Here is a 23,685-nt window from a genome sequence, read left to right as displayed (position 1 = left end):
TGGTAGCCCACTTTCCAGGTTATGTCTGAAGATGGCAGAGGTGCAACAACTACGGACGAGGGAGCTCTATCAATCAATCAATACTTTATTTGCTTATGGCCATAGGCCGTTGCAACATGAAACAGTAAAACAATAGTTCTAAAATACATTTAAAATAAGAAGATAAATCAACAATTTATTTAAACATTGAGATAACATACTTTTCTCTGATCTTTCTGGCAGCAAGAGCGAAATTTGCCACCGCAATAGTAGTTTGGTTATTACTGTCCATCAAAAGTGCAATTATCAATTCATTAAAAGAAAGACCGTTGGAAAAGCATGAAAGAGGAGCCAGAAATTTTCCTCTAGGATGAAGATACAGAGGGCAGAGTAACATATAGTGTATTAAGTCCTCAAGGGCCATACAACCAAAAATGCATAACCGATTTGCGAACGGGATTCCCTTATATCGGCCCTCTAAAATGGCAGTAGGCATGGCTTGAAACCTCAGCTCCGTAAAAGCTTTTCGTAACGGAGGACGAGTCAGAGTATTAAAATAAGATGGTGGAACATGATTAAGTTTTATTTGAGGGAACCACGGGGAGAAAGAAGCTGCCACAATTGAGGCTCTATCCTGATATGCATCGTGATTGAAGATCCAATTTTGAAGATCAGAGGAAGAGAGGCTTAGGAACTTAGTTGGAGTAAGATCGTAAAACGATAATAACTCCGTGTTTTTTCCCCCCAGTCATTCACTCCCTGCGGGTCGTTCCAACAGAGTTTTATGAGGGAGGAATCATCCAGAGATCTGGACCTTTTCCAATATCTTAGAAAGGCCAGATCAATCCTGGCAGCCAGGGACAGGAGGCCCAGTTCCGCCCTTAAATGGGCTGCAGGAGTACCCTTAGAAAGACCCAAAATTTGCTTCATAAATTGGTTTTGGAGAACTTCAAGTTTATTTTTAACCGAGTGGCCCCAGAGCTCTACACCATACAGAATTTTTGGAAGTAATTTGGCAGTGTAGATTTTTAACATTGGGCCTAAAAGCTGGCCACCACGCGAGTAGAAAAACTTCTTTAGTTGGCCATTTGATCTTAATGTCATCAGCTTAATCATTTCTAATTGGGAGGACCAAGAGAGATTATTATTAATACAAATACCTAAATATTTAAAGGTACTAACTTGTTCTAGTTGATGGCCATTTAAGAACCAAATGGATTTCGTCCTACTGTACCTCCCACAAACCATTATTTTGGTTTTAGTATAGTTTACTAGAAGGTGATGGGTCTCGCAGTATTCTTCCAATCGAGAAAGCATTCTCTTTAATCCAATTCTATTTTGGGACAACAATACCAAATCATCTGCATAAAGCAGGGACGCTATCTTTCTATTTCCTACCGCAGGGGGGGAAAAATTGGGGGAGGCCATAATAGAGATAAGGTCGTTAATGAAAAAATTAAACAAAAAGGGGGCCAGGATGCAGCCTTGTTTAACAATTCGGCCAACTGGGATTTCGTGAGAAAGTGCGCCATTGGGGCCAAGACGGACCCTTAGCCGATTTCCTTGGTGGAGGGATTGGATCTGATGTAGTAATCTCATATCAATATCTGCAAGTGATAATTTCTGCCACAATAGGTCTCTATCGATTAGGTCAAAGGCTGATGAAAAGTCTATAAGTGCCAGGTAAAGGAACTTATATGCCCTAGATTTAACCTTATTTATAAGATGAAATAAAACGAGGGAGCTCTATCATTGACGGCTTTTATGGAGTAATTTTCTTCATCTTCCCCCTTGCCGGAGGCTACAACATATTGGAAATACGGGGCAGCCTCCTCCCTCTTTATGCCGTCTCCCTCGTACTGGACCGGGACACCAGCTGTCGGTATGGCCCAGGACGCGGCATGGTGCTTACGTCTCTGCCAGGCCACCGCCGCTATCTTCTTGAATAGGGGCGTCGAGCCGGGCTGGAGCAGGAGATGGGCTGGGGCTGCGGCCTGTGATGCCCCTGTATTTTTATGACTGTAAATATGGTAAGTGCAGGTTTATTAAGGTATATATGCTAAGTGGATTGAGTTAGAGGGGGGAGTACATGGGTGAGAATGCTGGAGAATGCTGTATGATGATTGAGCGTTTGAGTGGCTGAAGGTATAAATGAGAGGATGACAGTTGGTTCAGGGTTCTGTTTTGTGAGGGAGTTGTTGGCGGTTGGTTGTGGGTTGGATTATATTTGGCTGGTATTTAGGCAGAATATATATGACTGGAAACATAAAGAGTGACACTATATGACACCATACGCTTGTTGAACATTCCTAAAGTAATCTTGTTATTTCCTGGTGTTATCAAATAAATACTTTTATTGGTTTACCAAAAGCCTGATCCTTGGCTGGGGATACACAGACCAGAAGGGAGGGCAGGGTAATTACCAAGGCTGGAGGGAAACTGTATCAAATAAATGGTAGCAGCGGTGAAGGGAGATATTGTAACATCGTCAAGTATCCAGAGCAACCCAAGATTGTATGCTTTATAGACAAAGATACAAGGGGGTTGTGGACAGCAAGGGCACCCAGACCCAAAGTAACAAGCCATAGGGAGACTAAGGCGAAGTCTCTAGCAGTATTGTTTACAGGGAGTGCCTAGCAGTGGGATCTTGTGAGATCTGTGCTAGGGTGAGCTAAAGAAAAATAAAAAGTGTGATTCTGACTGCTGGTAGCCACGGGTGGGAGTATCACAGGTGGTGCCGGTGGGAGGAACATTACACGGCCTTTCAGCGGGCCTGGCACTGCAACCTGTCCCTGGGAGATGACGCACTGTTGAGATGTTCTTTCGGTGACTGCTTAGGGTGGGAGAGTGTCCCTGCAGCCGCCGCTATTTTACCATCCGACCTCTCTCTGCTTCGCCTTGATATCGGCCGTGCTTACATCCTAGTTCATTTTTGGCTTCTCTGAAGAAAACCTCCCTCTTAGTAGCAACTTCAAGGGGTCTGTTTGCCGCGCCCCACTCTCCGCTGAAAGTACTGGATAATGAGATCAAGAGGGGGTGTTGTTTTTCGGTCTTGCAAATGGACTATCACCCACACCAGTCTTGTGCTGGGGTGGGAAGACTTACATCAGGAGTTTCCACCTGAAGGCGCACTTTTTGAACTATACAGATGAGAAGCCTTATTGTAACTGAGTTGTTTCTATGTTATTATTTAGTTTTATTGCTGAGTTTTTGATGTTCTTGATGTTTTATATGTTTTTGCTTTGTACGTCGCTCAGAGTGACTGGGTACCAGCCAGATGAGCGACTAATAAATCAAATAAACAAACAAACAAACAAATAATCCTAGCTCCCATAGCGCATCAATTAAGGTGGCAAATTAACAAAGTAAATTATCTAGTTTCTGAAGGACGAAATGCCTCCAGGGGGTGTTCAGGCACCTGAGCCCATTTAGCAAGCTCCAAGGTCAGTGCCTTAGGTTGCCCAAAAGAGCAACACCACACCTGAGCATCCTTACATTGGGAGTTTATTTGGCTTGCTCATCCCAGGAACAGTCTTCGGTTTCGTTGTCAATCTTCTCCCAACGACCTGTCACGGGGTCCTTACAAAGATGAAGCTGTGGGATGGTAAACCTGGGGAACTCATACAGTGTGGAGCTCGCCGGGGGTCCTACACGTTTGCACTGTGAGGCATGTATCCACGTCTTCCTCTCAGCAACTCAGATCGCCGTTGTGGTCACTATGAGTATCTGGAAAGGCCAATTCCAACGAGGTGCGAGGCAATGTTTCCTCCGAAACTCACAAATCAGGATCCACTCCCCCAGTTGTAGATTGTGTTTAGGCTCCTCTCCAGGGTCCTTCTGGGCAGCTTCCACTCGCTTATAAGCCTTCTTCAGAGAAACAGACAAAATTACAAAGTATTTTAACAAACCCTCCTGTCCTTCGGCCACTGACTCCAAAGCGAAGGGATCAGATATTCGGTGTATCTTCATGGGGCGGCCAAATAGTATTTCATAGGGGGTTAGACCATGCTTCCGGTTTGGAGAGGATTGAACATTCATGAGAGCTATAGGCAATACGTCTGGCCAGGGAAGGCCAGAATCATGGGACAATTTGGCTAATTGCATCTTTAGTGCCTGATTAGCTCTCTCTCTTGCATGGGGAAGCCAAAACGGGGCAAAACATGTTGTATCAAGGTCTTAGCCACAGTGACAGCATCTGCCTTATGTGTGCAATAAGCCTCAATCCATCCTGAAAAATGGCAGATTATAACCAGGATATGATGCCATTGTTGAGTCTATGAAATCAATTTGTAAATGTTGAAAAGGACCTGGCGCCGGTGGGGCTAGAGGCCAGCCAGGTCCTTTTCAATCTGTCGTCCAGGGTTGAATCACTGGCATGTGAGCCAAAAGAGGTGTAATTTTGGGTGCAAAATATACTTTTTCCAATTCCAACTACATCCCTCCTTTGGACAGGTGGCCCACAGAGTGGGTAGCCTGTGCAATAGAGAAAAACAAAGAGGCTGGGAGAACAGAGGAAAGCCACACATTATCAGAAGAAAGATAGCAGCCAGAAGAGCTCCATGCGTTACACTCAGCTTCAGGTGCAGTAAATTGAGCAGCTGCTGCTCGAGAGGCCGCATCAGCAAAGGCATTGCCCTGGGAGACAGGATCTATGCCTTTGGTGTGGGCAGAACAGTGCATAATGGCAAGGGAAGGACAGAGAAGAGCAGTGAGTAGAGATTGAATCAAAGGAAAGGGAGAGATTGTAGTACCAGCACTGGTGGGATAAGCGTGGTGGCTCCAGACAGTACCAGCAAAGTGGGCAATTTTAAAGGCATATGAGGAATCGGTATAGATATTAACAGAGCAGCCTAATGCAAGAAGACAGGCTCGCATCAGGGCAAAAAGTTCAGCAGATTGAGCAGAGCGGAAAGGAAGAGAACAGGCTTCAAGAACCTCAGAGGGGGAACAAACAGCATATCTAGACTTTAGAAGAGTATTCAACTTCAAGCAAGCAATCTATAAGCAGTGGCAAAAGAGAAGCAGGATTCAGTGGGGCACAGCACTGTGGGGACAAAGTGGGTGCGGCGGTGAAGCAAAAGGGCTTCAACCGCATGTGGCACCAACAGAGTAATAGGGTGACTTTGAATGAAAAATCACATCCTACTATTTCCTCAATACCGCAAAAGCATCTATTAATATAAGCATAGGTTGTATGTAATACTTATCAATAACAACATAATCACAGAATGTTCTAAGGCACACGCACCCATGTCCAGAATATACAATAGCTGAACTTGATTCATTTCTTAGCATGAAAGAGCAATAAGATACATTAATCATTCTGAGAGAAAAGCAATCTTGATGGGATTCCAAATTATCATCTTCACAAACAAATCCTAAGTTGAATGATGTCCATGGATTTAGCTTGCATAGTCATTAGATCAATGTTTAACTTGTTCTTCTGCATTGTCTGGGACTCATCAGCTTTCTGTTGAGAAAAAATTTGCTCTGACATGTCAACAATTTTGTGGTTCAGATGCCCAGCACAGGGCTACAGTCTGTAAATGCTTGCGGATGGGGGGTTGCAAGCCGTCCACAAAAACATGAATTATAAGTCCAGCTAGAGTAGGATCATCAGGTTTAAGAGACCTCCATAACGTTCAAGATTTTGCAAAGTCTATGGTAATAGTCAACAAGGGGCTCAGTCTCTTTTTGCTTACAGGGGCAGACTTGTGTCCAATCTATGCACACAGGTTGCACTTCCCTGCAGGCAACGAGAATATGGTCCCTGAGAGCCTTCAGATGTTTACGTTTAGCTTCTGTGTCATAGCCAGGATCTTTATCTGGCCACTGGAAGGCAGCATAAAAAAAACAAAATTAACCAAAAGCTACTGCATAAATATTATTTTCTTCTTTGGCAGACTTCCTTCACTCACAGCAGAATCCTCCTATTGTTCTAAATATTAGAAGGAGCCTTAGTTTTTCAGGGTCAGCAAGAAACTCGCATGCAGATACACACACACACACACACACACACACAAAATCAGCAGATGCCCAGACTCCTCCCCAGCAGGAGGAGGAGAGAGAAAAAGTTCCCTTTTAAAACCGAGGCTTGAATCTAGTGAAAGAGGAGCAGGGGGAGCGAAGGGTCATCGGAGCTCCAACAAGCATCGCTCCCAAAGCAGGACTGCAGGAACTGAACCCAGAAGGGAGTCTGAGCCTCGGCTCAAGCCTGGAGGAAACCAGATTCCTTCAGTTCAGGAACCATTGGGGAGTCTGCCTGACTACTCCAAGGTCCATTAAAATTAGCAGGTGCCTTAAAAAGCTGGGGAGAATATTTTTCACAAAAAGCAACATCAAATTCCGGGGGTAATTCATTTTCTCCCTGGGCAGAGGGAGTTTTCTGTTCCTTAGTTTTAGGTTTGAGCTTGGATGGAGTCCAAAAATCGAAAACATCTTCAGGAGGCTCAGGATAGGGAGGGGGACCAGTCAAAAAACAGGATATAGGCATGGCCATTCAGGATCAGATCTCTCACGCAGGAATCGGGCACAGGAGCGGTGGGGCCCTGTTCTTTTAACTTTACATTTTCCTCTTTCAGGCGCTTATTACTATCCTGCAAACTAGCTACCTAAGACTTCATTTTACATTTTTCTGTGTCTTCCTTCCAAAAAACAAAAACAAAACAAAAAAACACATGCCTCCATCTAGCCAGGATGGGGCATCTCCAAAAAACCCTTTGGGACCCAGCCGCATCCCATAATTATTATAAGCTAGTGATGTTCCCGCTAGGGGAGTCGACTGGCCTGCTCCCATGGAAGCGGTGTCTTCCGAGACGGCAAGCCGGCCAGACAGGAGAAGGAAAAATGGAGGAAGAAACCGGGCGTTCCTGGAAACAGGACAGAGAAAGACAGGACCGGCTGCTCAGATCCCTTAGGGGGAACTCCTCAGAGACCAGACTGAATTACAGACACTGTAAAAGGCTGGGCAGATGAAGTCTCGGCACGTTTTAAAGTTTACTTACTACCATCGGCGTTGAAGCGCCAAATCCGGTCTGCCGGTGCCACTACCAAAATGGCAGGCGGAGCATTCTATGCCAGGAGTCCCGGGCTTGGTGCCACAACCCGCAGAGTGCCTGGGATCCGAGTCTACGGCACCAGATTGTCATGGAAATTCCTTTTTATTCCACGTCAAGATGGTTCGAACCCAGGAAATTAGTGCACACGAGACTTCCAGACAGAAAGCTAGCTTTTAATTACATACTTAAGGAGACAGCGATCACACAAGCATGTCTGACTGAACACAGACTGAGACTCCCTTATATACCCTCGCAACATCCAAGGACACTTGATCCCACATAGCGAATGAAAGAATTCCTATCTGCAATGTGCGCCCACACGGCTGTGGAATTTTCCACATCACAGACACATTCTCTGCTTTTCCCTGGAGTCCAGATAAAAGATGGGTGCAGTAGAATATAAACTGATTGTCTTGAACTTGCATTATTTCACACAGGAATCCCCCAAACCCACCAACAAATTAAAACTTACAGTGATAGATTGCACAGGGGGTCTAATGCTTCCCAGTATAACAAAAACATTGGTCCAAGGCCCAGATTCTTATGGGTCCTCATTGTTTTTATACAGGAACATGGCAAGCTGCCTTATACAAAATCAGACTGTTGCTCCATGTAGTTCAGTGTGGTTGACACACCAACTAGCAGCGGCCTCTGGAGGCCCTTCACTTAGTGCAAGTGGAACACTGGCCAGTCTAAATCCCTATGCCCCCCAGTCCCTTCTCTGTTCCTTACAAGCATATGCAATACATTACTTCACATTTAGAGGCACTCTAGAGTTGTTTCTGTACATCTGTAATGGACAATCATCTCTGAGCAGCAGTCAGTCATTGCTGTGGACCCACAGTGCCTGCAAGCAATTCTTTTTTTGTTTTTAATGTTTATGAATTTTCAAAATAAACATATTCCATTGGCAATGCAACTGTTGGAAATGGGAAAACACAAAGTTTATCTCAAACAACTAACCATTTCCCCCCCCAACCTACCTCACCCCACCCTCGCCCATCATTGCAGTTCTAGAAAATAAATTTTGCTGACATTTTGTCTCCATTTCATTTGTACATATTAAAGAGTCTTTGCCCAATCTTTTACACAACATAAAAAGGAAACGCAAAGATCAAGTGTCAGTATTGGATTAGTAGAGTTTTAAACCACTCTGAGTCACTATTGCAATTTTTGTTTGTTTTTTAAGTTCTAGTAGGAGTGGCTTATGGAGGACAGTGGACCTCCATTTTGATTTTATTTCCTACTTTCTCCAACAGGTTAAACTACTAGCCAATCAGGAGTCCCTCAAAAAAGTGTTGATAGTTCCATAGGTTCTAGGCTGGATTATAATGATCTCTCCAACCAATCAGATGCATGCATTTAAATCTGAGCCAATCAGATGCATGTATTTGCAATCTGCCACTGGATCAGATGGGTCTTTGTTCTGATCCAGCGAAAAGGCTCTATTGTATTTTTTTTTTAAATGAAGCCACAGACACCAGCCTTCCTCCACAGGGACACTGTGCATGAGCTTGTGTGTGCATGTGTGCATACAAAGCCTCTTTCATTACTATGACACACCACATGGAGGGATTCCAATATTCCACCACAAAAGGGAAGCATTTCCAGAATATGAAGGCATCAAGGTGGAAAAGAAGATGAGTGGAAGAATGTTGGACAGCCCAGGAGTGTGATGGAGTCTTGGTTGGAGCCAGAGTGATTGACAGGCAGATGGAGAGAGTCTGTTGAGATTGACAGTTGGAGAGATGAAAAATGGAGTGGGGAGAGAGACAGTTTGAGGTGGGAGGGAGAATGGAAATGCAGGGAAAGAGTCTGGAGGAGTTAAACTCTTCGGAAGGAGAGTCGGCTGGCTTAGGTCAGGGTATAAAAACACTTAGTTTAGTATTATTATGCATAAATAAATAAATGTTTAAGACTGTTTGAGCTAGCCATATCCTGATCTTTGAGTATTAAAAGAGTAGTATTATCTCACTCCATGTGTCTTGTGTAGATATACCAAATTATACAGCCAAGAGAGTGGCTGTATACCATAGCCAGCATGGATTTTTCACATTCCACAATGTTAAATTGAAAATACCCTCCATGCCATTCTGATGCTTCCCAAAAGCTCGTTTCAAAACAAAACCTTATAAAACCTATAGTCCTGAACTCAGAAACGCTTGCTTAACAACCCTCTAAATTTTCATGGTGATACACAAAACAGTTGGAGAGAATCGAGAGTTCAAAGTGTAAAAAGAGAGAGAGAAAACAGACCCTTTTGAACTTTTTTCTGTCAAGAGTTCTCATAATCTGTTGAAATTAATTAAAAATCAGCCATGTTCACAGAGTACCTGTAATCCTATTACTGACCTTGCCCCATACTCTGACCTTCATCTTCTGCAGTTTAAAAGGTAAAAAAATGCCTGGCTGATTTTTAATTAATTTAAGGGATTTAACCTTAAACTCAGTGATAAGCCCAGGCATGCACAGAAAGAACCAACTATCAGTGTTCTAAAAGCCAGAGTCACAGCTGTTTGGCTTGGCTAATCAGGGGGCCACACCCAGAGCAGACCCTTATTTCACTTTAGATAGTCATGGCTTCCCCCAAAGAATCCCGGGAAGCGTAGTTTGTGAAAGGTGCTGAGAGGAGACTCCTATTCCCCTGACAGAGCTCCAGTGGCTAGAGTGGTTTAACACTCAGACGCTCTGACTGAAGCTCTGTGAGAGGAACAGGGCATCTCCCAGCAACCCACAGCACCCTTCACTAACTACACTTCCCAGGATTCTTTAGGGGAAGCCATGACTGTCTAAAGTGAAATAAAGGTCTGGTGTGGATGTGGCCAGGGACAGCTTTGGTTTAAATTTTGGTGGGAGGCTACATGTGCCTGCTGTAGAATGAAAAGGTGGGGGAAACACTGAAATACAATGATACTGTTCCCAATGTTTTTCTTTTGGAAAGGGGCTTCTACTCTGCCCAGTGCCTGCCCACCCAATCCCTTCCCCCCTCCCCCAAGTCAGTTTCACCAATCCTAAGCATGCTTGCACAGGAGTAAATCCCACTGAACTCAATAAGCATGCAAATGATTAAACCTGCCCTCCCCTCCTCCTCCTCCCTCCTATCCCCTTCCTCTTGCCCCCTCCTTCCCCCTCCCTGTCCCCTCCCAATGCCCTCCTTCTCCCTCCTCCTCCCCCATGGTCAGTTTTACCTATCTTAAGCATGATTGCATCAGAATAAATGACATTGAACTCAATAAGCATGCAAATGATCAGACCTACATTTATCCTCCTTTCTTCCTCCCCTCCCCTCTTCCTTCTTCGTCTTCCCCTGCTCACTCCAGCCCTCCCTCATTCTTCTCCTTCCCCCCCATGGTCAGTTTTACCTATCCTAAGCATGATTGCAGGGGAGTAAATCCCACTGAACTCAATAAACATGCAAATGATCAATCCATTCTCAGCAAACTTGCACAGGATCCCATTTCTTATCTCCCGGATTAAAAAGCAGAGAAATTAACTAATAGGCAAAAAACATTGCAGTTTAAGAATGTACCTATAGCCCACAGATATTTCTACCAAACTTTAAAAAGCAGAGAAATTGGGCAGCTATAGTGAATGTACCAGGGGAGCAGGAGACCTGACCTCCTCTCTGAGATAGTGTACTCCCTACAAATTTGTAAAAATTCCAACACAATGTGGGTTGGTCTTCACAGTCCAATCCACTTCCTGTGTAGCTTGTGAAGAATTTGGTAACGTGACTCTGAGCATATGGGGAGTGGTGGCAATACCTGCAATCAGCCCAAATAGCAGAAACAAGACATGTGCTGTGTTGATCTTGTTTTAGCAGGGAGGAAGCAACAATATTAAGACAGTTGATGAAGTTCAGATAGTCACTTTCAATATGTTTGATTTACTTTCCAATTTTAGTGAAGTTTCCTATACTAAATCATTTTCTTTTGCTTCTGTTTCTGTGAATATGTGAAATACAGCAACACTCTGCAACACAACAAAAACTCCAAAAACAATTGTGGAATAATAGCACTGACTATTCTGCAAAATTGTTTCCAATAAAGGTTGCCAGGTCAGAAGCATCCCAAAACCTGAGATTTAAGGGGCGGGCCCTAGTGATGTCATGGGCAGCCCTAGTGATGTCATTAAGCATGATGCATTACGCATGAAGCACAGTTGCTTAGAGCATACAATTTTTTAAAAAATCCTCTGATTGGAAATTAAGATAGAAATCTTAGCTGAAAGATGGAACCTGGGAAGGTAACATTTAATCTAGCCTACTTGATTCTCAAGAAGAATTTAAGTACCCTCAGACCAACCCAGTCACCAGAAGGCCATTGTAGGAAGAAAGGAGCTTAATGTTTTGGAGATGTTAGATGGGAGCATTCGGGAGTAAAGATGGATGCCCTTGAAGTCTGCAATTCTAAACACACTTACTAAGGGACTAAGCCCCATAGAACTCAAAAGGACTTACTTCTAAGTAGATATAGTTTGGATTGTGCAGGTTAGCAACCCCCTGCCTTTATCTTTTAACATGGCTGCTCCAAACCTCTTTACAGATTTGACCCTTCACTTCAGAAAGAGGTCTGAGAAATGAGTAAGAAGATTCTCTACCCTTTTCTGTCTACCCTGTGGGCTACTATAAACTCACTTTGACGCCAACCCAATTCCAGTGAGTAATAATTGACAGAGAGAAAACACACATGGTTTGGTCTACCTTCACAGGCAGTAGCTTCGGAACAACAATTGCAGCCACGCTGCCCAGTATGTGAATTCTCTTTACCACTATTGGGCAAGAAACAAACTGCCATGAAACCAGCAAGGTGCATCATCAATGGGTTTTAGGCAGAGCTTGGAAAAATTACTTTTTTGAACTACAACTCCCATCAGCCCTAGGCAACATGGCCACTGGATTAGGCTGATGGGAGCTGTAGTTCAAAAAAGTAACTTTTCCAAGCTCTGGTTTTAGGGGATTGAGCTGAGCACATGCAACCACTGCTGTTGCTTCCATGAATGTAAGGGAGTGAGGTTAAACGTAAATGAAATGCAAACAGAAAAAGAAAAAAGACAGTGATGTTTTTCTAAATGCAATACCATACCAACCACAACAAGATTCCTGAAAGGCAGACAACTCAGCATCCCACTACCAGTCAGGATTCAAAACCGAAAACCAAAACTAAAAAAATCCTGGCAGCCAGTCAGTTCATGCAGAATGCTGCGGCGCGATTGCTGACATGAGTGAGATCCTATCAGCACATAATACCTCTGCTCTGAAATCTGTATTGGTTGCTGATTTGCTACCAGGCCAAGTTCAAACTATGCTTTCCATGATATGAGTGCCACATAGTACTTGTTCTGCTCTTGTAAGAAATCAGTTCTGATGTGGCAGCACCTACGCTTTGGAACTCCTTGCCTATTGACATTAGGCAGACGCCTCTTTTCAGCACCTGCTAAAATCATTTTTGTTTAGGCCAGCCTATCCAGGCATGTAGAAGCTATCGTGTTTTTAAATCTGTTTTTAACCCATTGTTGGTTTTATTATTTTGAATGTTTTTAAATACCTGTCTTTAACTGTTTTTGCCAAGAATTTTATTGTTTTAATTCTTTCTGTAAACCGCTTTGAGATTTTTTACAATAAAGTGGTATATAAATGTTGTAAATAAAATACGTAAATATATTTTGGAGTCACTGTGGCCCTTGAGTCTCTTCCCACTTTTAGGAACAAAGGAAACCGCCTTGTACTGACTCAGGCCATTTGGTACCCCATAGCTCAGTACTAATGACATGGATTAGCACTGGCTCTCCAGGATTCCAGGCAATAGTCTTTTCCAGAAATTGAATTCTCGACCTTTGCATGCAAAGCATATGCCCTACCAATGAGCTACAACCCTTCCCCTGTTTTAAAAAAGTATATTTTAAAATTGTTCTTTTCAGTTTACTCTTGAATGCACATCATACCTAGGGCAGATCCACACCATTCATTTAAAGCACATTCAACACCCAATTGAAGCACATGAATCCCACCACAAAATCATGGGAACTGCAGTTTGTTAAGCATGGTGAGAACTACAACTGTGAGGGGGAAACTACACATCCCAGGATTCTTTAGGGGAGGTCATGTGCTTTAAATGCGAGTTGAATGTGCTTTAAATGTATTGTGTGGATCTACTTAATAAAATTTGCCTGCATGTAAATTGTTTTAATTAATTTTTCAAAATGGAAATGAGCTATAAATTGTAGTGGGTGACCATGGGCTACTCACCACCTCTCAGCCTATCTGCCCCTCATGATGAAAACAATGGCCACCCCAAGGAAGAAGGGCACACTTAAAATGTAGAGCAAGTATTGTACAACCATGGTGTGAAATCAGATATTTATTGGGACACAGTATGAAGAAATATTTATATAAGCATGACTGTCAAAGATGTTTATTATTTACACAACCTGTAAAGATATTTATAGTGCAATCTTATGTTTGTTTACTCAGAAGCAAGTCCCAATGTATTCAATGCAGCTTACTCAACCAGAGAAATGTCTAGAGAGCTGCACCCTAAGGAACTTGTTATTTTAACAAGGCTTTTAAGTTGAGACCTTATCCCAGTCTGTGTCGGAATTGCTTTTTAATATGTTTTTAGACTTTTCTTTTTTAAAAAAGATGTTTTTAAAGCTTTTTAAAAATGTTTTTAAAGATGTCTTGTTTTAATATATTTTAAAGTCTGTTTTTATGTTTTTTAAGTGTCTTTAGGGCTTTTGTTTGCCGAAGGGTGGGATATAAATCAAATAATAAATAAATAAATAATAAACTTTATTCACCCAACCCTAAATTCAGAATCATGCCACTTTAAGCTGTTTTGCAACTGTTTACACTTGTTTTATGGTTATTGGATTTTAAAGGGATTTATTTCTTATTGTGAGCTGACTTGGTTTTCCAGTCACCAACCCTACCTCACAGTGTTGTTGGAAAGACTCCATACACACACACACTTACAGGTGTAAAAATACACCCCATATAATACTTTATTATCAAACCAGTTGGTCACTGCAGAACATTTTTTAAAAAAAACAGTATTAGTTTCCTACATAATAAAACCTGTGATACCTAAGTAAGCCCTGCCCAATTGCTTTTAAAATAGGATTGGAGAGAAAAAGATTTACAACACAAACACAATTATTTGCTTTGTTCACTCAAAAGTCCCATTAAGTTACAACACAATCCTAACCATGTCTACTCAAAAGTAAGTCCTATTGAATTCAGTGGGGCTTACTCCAGGTATGTGGGATTAGCATTGCTTTACTCCCAGAAAAGCAAGTATTGGATTAAATATTTTCATATTGTGAAGGTTTTCAAAGCACTGCCCTCTTCAACAGCCCAGGGTCTGACTCTTGCACACAAGAGGAAAAAAACCTGAAAGCCATATACTTACTTACTGAAACTGAAAATATCATAACCGCCATTTTCTGATGTTGCAATGAGGTCTAGGCACTGCCTGGGTCAACAAATCACAACCCTGGCTTCACTTATTGGCTACAATCCTGGCAGGGTTGGAGCCAAGAGCTGCTATAACAGATCTGTTAAACAGATTTAACACTTGGGGGTGGCTGATGACATTTTGGTGTATATCTCGGGGACCAGACCGCCTAAAAACTTATTATTTTTTAATTGAAGCTGAGAGTCCAGAGATTAAGGTGGAGACCCAGAGGAGACCCCCCCAAAAGCCAGAGTATCTGGCCAAAAACCAGACACCTGGTTACCATATTCTCAATGGACATGAGGAATGTCTCAGTTTGCACAAACAGTAGGAGGTGAAATATATTCTAGCAAAATGCTAGGTGTGCTCTATGTTTTTAATTGACCGTGCCCACCTTTCCTTAAGTGGAGGAGTTTAAGCATAGGAGGCTGAAAACATGCATCTTGGGCAGGCCAAGTTTGTTTTTTTCCAACAGCTAGAGTCATTGCTTAAGTAGCAACATATGATAATCAGTCTGATTTTACATCAAACTGCAGTTTCAGATTCAACTGTTAATGCACCCGAAATAGAAATAGAACATAACTTCCAGTTTGAAACACAAAAGACTGTCTTCACCATCATATGACATTGGCCAATAAAAATACTTTGAAATTAATAAAAATAATTTTGGCACAGATTCTAGGATAAATAATGAGGAAAATATAATTTTCTAGGTTATATTCTCTGTAGAAACAATATTAACATAGGAAAGAACCAAAGTAAGAAGAACACCAACATACAAAAATGTAATTCCGTTGCCACCACTCACCATATGCTCAGAGGCATATGTTACCAAATTCTTCCAAGCTACTCAGGAAGTGGATTGGACTGTGAAAGACCAACCCAAATTGTGTTTGCATTTTGACAAATTTGTAGGCCAGTCCAATATCTCAGAGAGGAGGTCAGGTCTCCTGCTCCCCTAGTGCATTCTCTATAGCTGACCAATTTCCCTGCTTTTAAAAGTTTGATAGAAATATCTGTTGGCTATTGGTACATTCTTAAACCGCAAGGGTTTTTTGCCTATTGGTGAATAGAACTATAGAGGGAGAGTTCTCCTGGTCTCTGTCACACAGGAAGTGGTGGAGACAGGCATCATGCAGACCATGAAGGGAAGCCTGGACTCAGCAGAGCAGCAGAGTGACTGGCCTAGCAGAGTAGCCAAGGACACGTGGGGAACCCTGGGCCCTCACCCCAGGATATAAACAGAAGCAGAAGAAATGTTACTTACATTTTAACATGATGACGCTTTTCTCTGGAAAGACATACTCTTTCCAAGCACAAACAAATTCCTGTCTGCTCTACCTACCTGAATACCCACATATGTTAACTCAATCCCTAACCCTAAATTGCTATCTAAAACAAATATACAGATACACGAAATATGAATAAAGATATAAAAACATGAAGAAACAAAACATAAATAACAAAATACATAAATCTTCCTCTCCTCACATACTCTCTCTATCTCTCTTAACTCCCACACTGGATGGATACTTCTGGCTGGTAGTTTTTAAGCCAGCAGGGAGAGATGTCACAATGGAGGGTGGGTCACTGCTACCTTGACAACCCACCTACCTTGGCCCTGGGCATTGTTCCTCCTCAGTCCTGATGCTTTTTCAGAACTTTGAGGCACCTGCTGTTCTGTCTGCCCGCTTGCTGAAACATCTCTCATCATGTTCATATCTATTTTTCTCATAAATCAGATTCTTCTTCTTTAAACAATATTTCTAAAGGGAGACCATCCCAACCTCCTGATGCGACAGTTGAAGCATTTAAGTTTAATTTTATTTAATACAGAAATCATTAATTTTTAAACTGTTTTGTCCCCAGTTAGAATGTATTTAATAGTCTCAATTCATAGAAATAACAATATAAATAGTGTGTGCTCTTTAGTAAAGAAATTCTGAATAGCGGCTAGTGTCATATCAAGGAATGGGAATATTAGCCACACCCCGGCACTAGGTAATGTTCCAATGCTGTCTTGAGGGATGTTGGAACCAATCACGAGAGAGTGTTTGATAAGCTGGGTGTATTGGTGGAGGGCACATTCTTCCAACGGATGAGTGCCGTGTGCAAATGGGTGACGAAGACAGTCAGTTATTCGCTGGTTTTCTTCAGGAATGGGACACACTCACTACCCGTTGTTTCTGTGATGTTTAAATGAACTTGTTTAACAAAACAATGCCGGTAAACTGAATGAGTTTGTTGTTAAGTAACACAGTGTATTCTGTTGGTTCATACTGTGTGGACTTAATTAGTTTTTGCTTATGTATGTATATTAATAAATCATACAAAGAATTCAATGCGTAATCTAAGTGCAATAAAAAGGCATGATAAAAATGATCAGTAAGAATCATTGAAAATATGTTTTATGCATTACTCATATTTTAAGGGAAGAATAGGAAGCATTGGCATATACTTAATCTGAGGGGGGCGTTGGGCACAAAAAGATTTTGCAAAGGGGCGTTGGGTCGAAAAAGGCTGGGTAATGCTGAGCTAGATGGATCAATGGTCTGACTCTGTATAGGGCATCTTCCTAGGTATATCCCTATTTTGTCATTTATCCTAAGAGCGAGCAACCCCCCAAGACATGAAGATTCAATCCTTTCTTTAACATACAATATAGGCAAGTCCTTTTTTTTTATAATGATGCAAATACAGAAGTTCTGAATATAAAGGGAAGCAAACCTCCTACTTCTGCAATAAAGCCGCTGGTGCTCCCACATTGCCTGTCCCTCCTCCCCACAAGCAATTCTTTTTCCGAAATAGCTTTCTGGTAGGGGGTTGCAACCCAACACCCTCAATTTAGCCTGGTTTTATGATGATTGGAAAGATTTATTTATTTATTTATTAAATTTCTATCTTACCCTTCCTCCCAGAAGGAGCCCAGGGCAGCAATCATGAATCTCATAACACAGCTACAGACATGCTGGGAGATGCATTTATTTTTAGCCAAATGCTTTGAGCCTTGCCGCTTGTTAATACAAATGCATGGTGGGAATGGTAGTTTAAAGGCTAAACCTCTGAAACAGGAATGCTATAAAAAAGAGGAGCGTGGGTACTTACAGCTTGATTTCATTATTTACAGAGTGAGTGTATTGAGTGGTGCTGACAATTTTGATATGGGGAGACTGAGTTGCAGAACAATACTGTGTGGCGATTTAGATATACACTTTAATAAAGGACACCCATTTTATTTAGAACAAACTGGAACACATAATGCATGAGAAAAGCCCACTAGAAATCTTATCTTTTCAACTGCCTCAAGGCCTAGTTCTTTGTAAAAACTGCACTGGAACTTATCTAGTCTATGGTGAACTTGAACACATAAAACAATGACTGGGTTCCCTTAACACTGAAGTTATTAGTATCTGTTGGTGCTACAGCCACTTGTTTTTTCCCTTTTCTTGGCATTTTGGTAAAATAATAGCAGTGATTCCATACATCATGTGGCTGACTGGCAGTTAAGAGTGTGTATTTCAGGCTGAAGCTAACTGTTGTGGAATGATCTTATTAAATACAAAGAGATTCCTCTTCGGAGAGGCAGGTGCACTCTGTGCATGCTTATGCTATTTATTTCTGAGGTTCATAATTCTCCCTCCATACTTAAGTTAAACCCCTTAGGCTGCATCATGCTTTGATTGGGTAGGATATTGCCTGCACATTTTCCTTCTCAGTAAGCCAAGCAGCAAGAGTCTTGCCTTTACACTTTTTAAAAAACAAAAACAAAAAACAGCCCACCAACAGGTCTGGATGCCTACTTTCCTCCATTTTGCCACAGGATAATATTGGGTATGTTAGTCTGGTATATTTTCAGTCAGAAGGATAAGCAACATGTCTTATAGCAAAAATGAAACAATAGTCCAGTGGCATTTTAAAGGCTAACAAATGTATTGCATAAGTTTTCATGGATTACTAAGAATCATGTATTTGGTGAAAGGGATTCTATCCCAAAACAACTTATTATGCCATAATAAATTTTAGTCCTTAAGATACTAGTACTGTTATTCTTTTACTAAAATTGAACTAGGATCTACTTTACATGATTGTTGTGAGGATAACACTTCGGCAAACTTAAAATGCTATTATCAGAAGCCCCTGAGGTCCAACCACGCATTCATGGGCAATTGTCCCTGGGCAGGCACTCCCCATGCCTCCCCTTACCAGGGAGGAGTCACACCCACCACCAACCCTGAAAGGTAAATAGACTACCACCACCCCTTAACCTGGTATCCTATTCTGAGCAAGCAGAACTCAGAGTACCAATTAAACTGCCAGAGATTCCCAAGAGCAAGGGCTGTTGTTGCACTCACTGCTCTGGAGCTTTTAACCAAACCCAAACTCAGTAGTCAGTAGCTTTGTGGCCAAAGTACTGGTTTCAGAGCCACAGCCCCAAGTAACACACACCAATAATATGAAGTAGTTTATTAAATATATTAAAAGTGCATATAAAAGAGCAGCATACAATTTCCTTTAAGCCAAAACACCCTTCAACAGGGCTAGGCATAGTCAACAAACATACAAAATAAATGAGAGATTCACACAGACATAACATAACAAAACTTACTAGCCTAAGGTAATACATCATAAAGTATAAAAGTCTGGTCTCCTACTGGTTTCTTATACCACAAGACATCACATAGCTAAGTCAAGATATAACAGGAACAACTAACTGAACAATAACCCCTCTTTTATGGGGATTTGCCCGGTAACAGCAAGAGGGCTAATTAGCCAATCCTGACACCTCTTGATGATGGGATAGCCTAAAAGTTCACAGCAAGAGCAGGGCTACTAATTTACAGCAACTGAGGCCTCCTGACCTCGGTACCAGGTAGTATAGATAAGGTTCAGCTGCCTCCCTTCACAATAACAAGCTGCAGCTGGATGGTATGAGATTACTTATTTTTTCCCAGCACAGAGCATCCCAGGAACCTATACAAAATATTCCCCACAATCCCTCTTGGTCGAGCCATCTTACTTTGGCCAACCTTAGCCATTCTTGATAGCTATTACAAAAAGTAGGATAATGCAGATAATAGTTCAGATGAGACCTCATTGTGCACAACCTATATGTAGTATGGGATCATGAATTTCATCCCACCTGCACACCCCACCCAGGCAAGCTTGTCCCAGCAGAAATCCACACACTGGATTTGCCAAGGATCTACATGTAAAATCCAATATTTGTAGGTCTGAATATCCTGGTTGTGTCCTAGATCAGTGGTTCCCAACCTTTATGAGAACGGGACCCCCTCTGTAACCTCAAAAAATTTCATGACCCCCACATCTTAATTGTTGTTGCTGCTACTCTGGCCTTCACCACAATTTGCATGCAGGTGGAGAAACAAGCAGAAGAAAGAGAGAAATCCACATGGCAGGAAATTAAAGCCCAATAAATATGTAGTAAATTTAAACATGCCGTTCAGTCAAGCCTATTGGCAAAATCAAAATAGGAGCAAACTTGGGTGCAAGGGGTGGGGCCAGGCGAGTGTGAGTGGGCAGAGACAGAAATAAAAGGGAGAGAGAAGTAATGTGAAGGGAGGGGCAGGGTTAGAGGGAGGAAAGGCATGTCAAGTTGTGGGGGGGAGGTTCAGTGGGTCAAAAGAAGGCAGCAAGTAAGAGGCGGTAGCCAATGGAAGAGTGAAGAGGAGCAGCCACATGGGAGGGAGGGCACATGGCACATGAGGCAGGGAGGGAGGGTTGGAGTAAAGTGGTCCGTGTGTCCATTCCAGGTGCTTTCTTTCTCAGTGACCTGTGGTGTCAGTGAGACCTCAAAACAAATGCACACAGTCATACTCCTTTCTCCCACTCCCCCCTTCTGAACTCTTACACCAAAGGGAGGGTTGTAATGTTCCTCCCACTGGCACCACCTGTCAGGCTCCCACCCGTGGCTACCAGCAGTCAGAATCACACTTTTTATTTTTCTTTAGCTCACCCTAGCACAGATCTCACAAGATCCCACTGCTAGACAGCACCACCAGTCACTCCCTGTAAACAATACTGCTAGAGACTTTGCCTTAGTCTCCCTATGGCTTGTTACTTTGGGTCTGGGTGCCCTTGCTGTCCACAACCCCCTTGTATCTTTGTCTATAAAGCATACAATCCTGGGTTGCTCTGGATACTTGATGATGTTACAATATCTCCCTTCACCGCTGCTACCATTTATTTGATACTGTTTCCCTCCAGCCTTGGTAATTACCCTGCCCTCCCTTCTGGTCTGTGTATCCCCAGCCAAGGATCAGGCTTTTGGTAAACCAATAAAAGTATTTATTGAATAACACCAGGAAATAATAAGATTACTTTAGGAATGTTCAACAAGCGTATGGTTTCATATAGTGTCACTCTTTATGTTTCCAGTCATATATATTCTGCCTAAATACCAGCCAAATATAATCCAACCCACAATCAACTCCAATCCACACTCCACAACCAACCGCCAACAATTCCCCCACCAAACAGAACCCTGAACCAACTGTCATCCTCTCATTTATACCTTCAGCCACTCAAACGCTCAGCCAATCATCATACAGCATTCTCCAGCATTCCAGCCCATGTACTCCCCCCTCTCACTCAGTCACTTACCATATATCACTTAATAAACCCACACTTACCATATTTACAGATATTAAAATACAGGGACATCACAAGGGTGTCCTGTGAGAGGGAGAAGAAGGAAGTAGGCAGTGAGTGCGAGGGTGGAATCCTCCTGAACCGCTGCCTCTTTTTCTCCCTCTCTTTCTGAGGCAAAGAGGTGAGGAGTAACCTCCCCTTCTTTTCTCTCCCCACCATCACCACCCCCTTCCCTGTAGCCTGATACTGGCCGGGGGGGGGGGGCTACAGGAAAATGCACAGGGAGGGGAGAGTGTGCTGCTGTGTGCCTCTTTCTGTGTGGTTCACATTGCAGAAATATGGTGGGTTATGGGAAGGGGTTGCAAAAAGGCCAGTGGACCACACACACACACCTCCCACTCAGTACCTGTTCGCCACCATGTCTGCACTCTCCTTCTGCTATTGCTGCTGCTGCCACAAGTCTGTGCAGCATGCAAAGGCTGGGGCTACATTTTTCCATAAGGGGTTAAGGAGCTGGGAGCTCAAGAAGACCAATCAGCAGCCAGTCTCCTTGAGGGGCAGGGAGAAGAGCCGGAATGGAAGTTGCTCACACTTGCTCAGTTGTTTCAGCCATCCTGAAGACTTTAATAAATAAATAAATAATTACTCTCTTTGTTTTTTGCAGCCCCCCTTCCCGGCCCCTCTCATGATCATGGACCCCAGGTTGGGAATCACTGTCCTAGATTTTTTTTTCCCTTTGATTTTTAGTTTGGGCTTTTTTCATGATTCCAAACCTCCCTCCCCTTTCTCAATTCAAAATTTGGGTTTCATGGCTGATTTTAACCCTGGACTCCCGGATCCTAGTTCACTTAATATCCACCATATTCTGGAAAAAGATGTAGAACTGAATAAGCTAGGGAAGAAGAAGATTATTTTCCCATAGTTCTGGAAATGTATGGGGTCCCTTGTTAATAGCCCTGTGTCACACCTTTAAGACTAACAAATTCAGGCTGCAATCCTGTACATATTTATTTATTATTTGATTTATATCCCACCCTTCCTCCCAGCAGGAGCCCAGGGCGGCAAACAAAAGCACTAAAAACACATCAAAACATCATAAAAGCAGACCTTAAAATACATTAAAACAAAACCACTTTAAAAACATCTTTAAAAAAAAGTTTAAAAACTTTTTTTTTAATTACTTATAATAAAAAATACTGATCAGGGAGTAATCATCATGGAATTCAGTGCAGCTTACTCCTGACTACTGTATCGTTATTGTGACATGAAGCCACACTAGAAATTGTGACAGTAATTCTAAACCAAGGTAAGACACTTAGGTGCTAAGTATTAATAACGCTCCAATGTTTGTGTCCACTTTTTCTTTGCAAAGGATAGTTAGAGAATCAGAAGAGGTGGAGGCCACACAATTTTTCTCCCAGCAGAGAAGGATCTGTGACAGAGCTGACCCCTTCTGAACCAAAGTAAGACTCTTCAGTTTAGTTAGGTACTAACTATTTGTAAAAGCGCAATGCTTAAGTGTCCACAGTAACTTTGCAAGGGAGGAGGATGAGGGGAAAACCAGAACAACTTGGCCATGTCCTATGACCTCCTAGCAGCCCCCATCAGGTGTAGGGGACACCAGCTAACACTGTGAATAAGACCCCACCCTTCAGCAGGTGTCTTCCTCATGCTGAGTTTAATGAACCATCACTGTAATCAAGCTTCAGCCACAAAAGTGACTCCACAGCTTTTTTATTAATCAATCAATCAATCAATCAATTAAATGTATATCCCGCCCGCCCTTCCTCCCAGTAGGAGGTGACAAACACTAAAAACACTGTAAAACATCATAAAAATATATATATATGCTGTAGGGGGATAGCGAAGCAAAGGAGGGAACACTAATTGCTGCAGTTACTACCACCTGGTGAGATTACCCCCCCTCCCCGCACATAGATTAGACACAGAGAGGATGGCAGAAGGTTCACAAAGGCTCCTCTTACTGATGTTTTGTTATGGAGGCCTTGCACAGAGGGATGACACTGCATGCTGCATGCAGAAACAGCAATATTCAAAAGCCAATGGGGGAAACTTTCAACTGTCCAAGATACTCTGGAAGTGATCTTAAAGTAGCAATCCTGGGGCAAAGGCATTTGCAACATGAAACACTGAATTACAATGCATCAAGAGTTTCAGTACTAACCCTTATGGATCAAACTGAGACAAAGGACTTTTAGCACATTTTGTTAATTGGCTTACCAATAGTAGGATGACTGTGTGTACACACACACACTCCAGGATAGTGCTTAATTAATCTGATGAAGTGAAATGCAGTCCGTGAAAGATTACGCCATAATAATTGTGGAAGTGTTTAAGGAGCCCCAAGACCCTTTTTTTCCTTGAAAAGAAAAAGTCAGTTGACTAAAGCAGCTAAGGACTGTCCTTACATGTGCAGCCAATGCAGCTCTTTCAGCACAGGTGTTACCTGAAGCTTTCAGCAGCTTTGTTTCAGCATTCTGCACTAGCTGCACATGACTTGGACCTATGTGCTGCTGCAACTGTGTGTGACAGAGTCACTTGCAATCTACAGCCATGTGATTAGT

The 23,685-nt window shown here is 42.4% G+C and overlaps 1 protein-coding gene across 1 annotated transcript; it reads right to left on the bottom strand.

The window, feature by feature from the left end:
• Window positions 1-301: 301 nt before the first annotated feature.
• On the bottom strand, window positions 302-21,188 carry LOC133367169 (uncharacterized). Its single transcript, XM_061591054.1, has 2 exons — window positions 21,142-21,188; window positions 302-3,846 (listed from the first exon to the last, which is right to left on the bottom strand). The coding sequence occupies exon 2, from the start codon at window positions 1,576-1,578 to the stop codon at window positions 667-669; it is 912 nt and encodes a 303-aa protein (XP_061447038.1). The 5' UTR covers window positions 1,579-3,846; window positions 21,142-21,188; the 3' UTR covers window positions 302-666.
• Between the last annotated feature and the right edge of the window lie 2,497 nt (window positions 21,189-23,685).

Source organism: Rhineura floridana, chromosome 11 (assembly GCF_030035675.1).
Source record: "Rhineura floridana isolate rRhiFlo1 chromosome 11, rRhiFlo1.hap2, whole genome shotgun sequence".
NCBI lineage: Eukaryota > Metazoa > Chordata > Lepidosauria > Squamata > Rhineuridae > Rhineura > Rhineura floridana.
This window is presented reverse-complemented; position numbering and strand designations above follow the sequence as displayed.

Bases quoted from the DNA above. Each gene is read 5' to 3' on its own strand.
- LOC133367169 (XM_061591054.1), bottom strand. From the start codon at position 1,578: ATGAGATTACTACATCAGATCCAATCCCTCCACCAAGGAAATCGGCTA.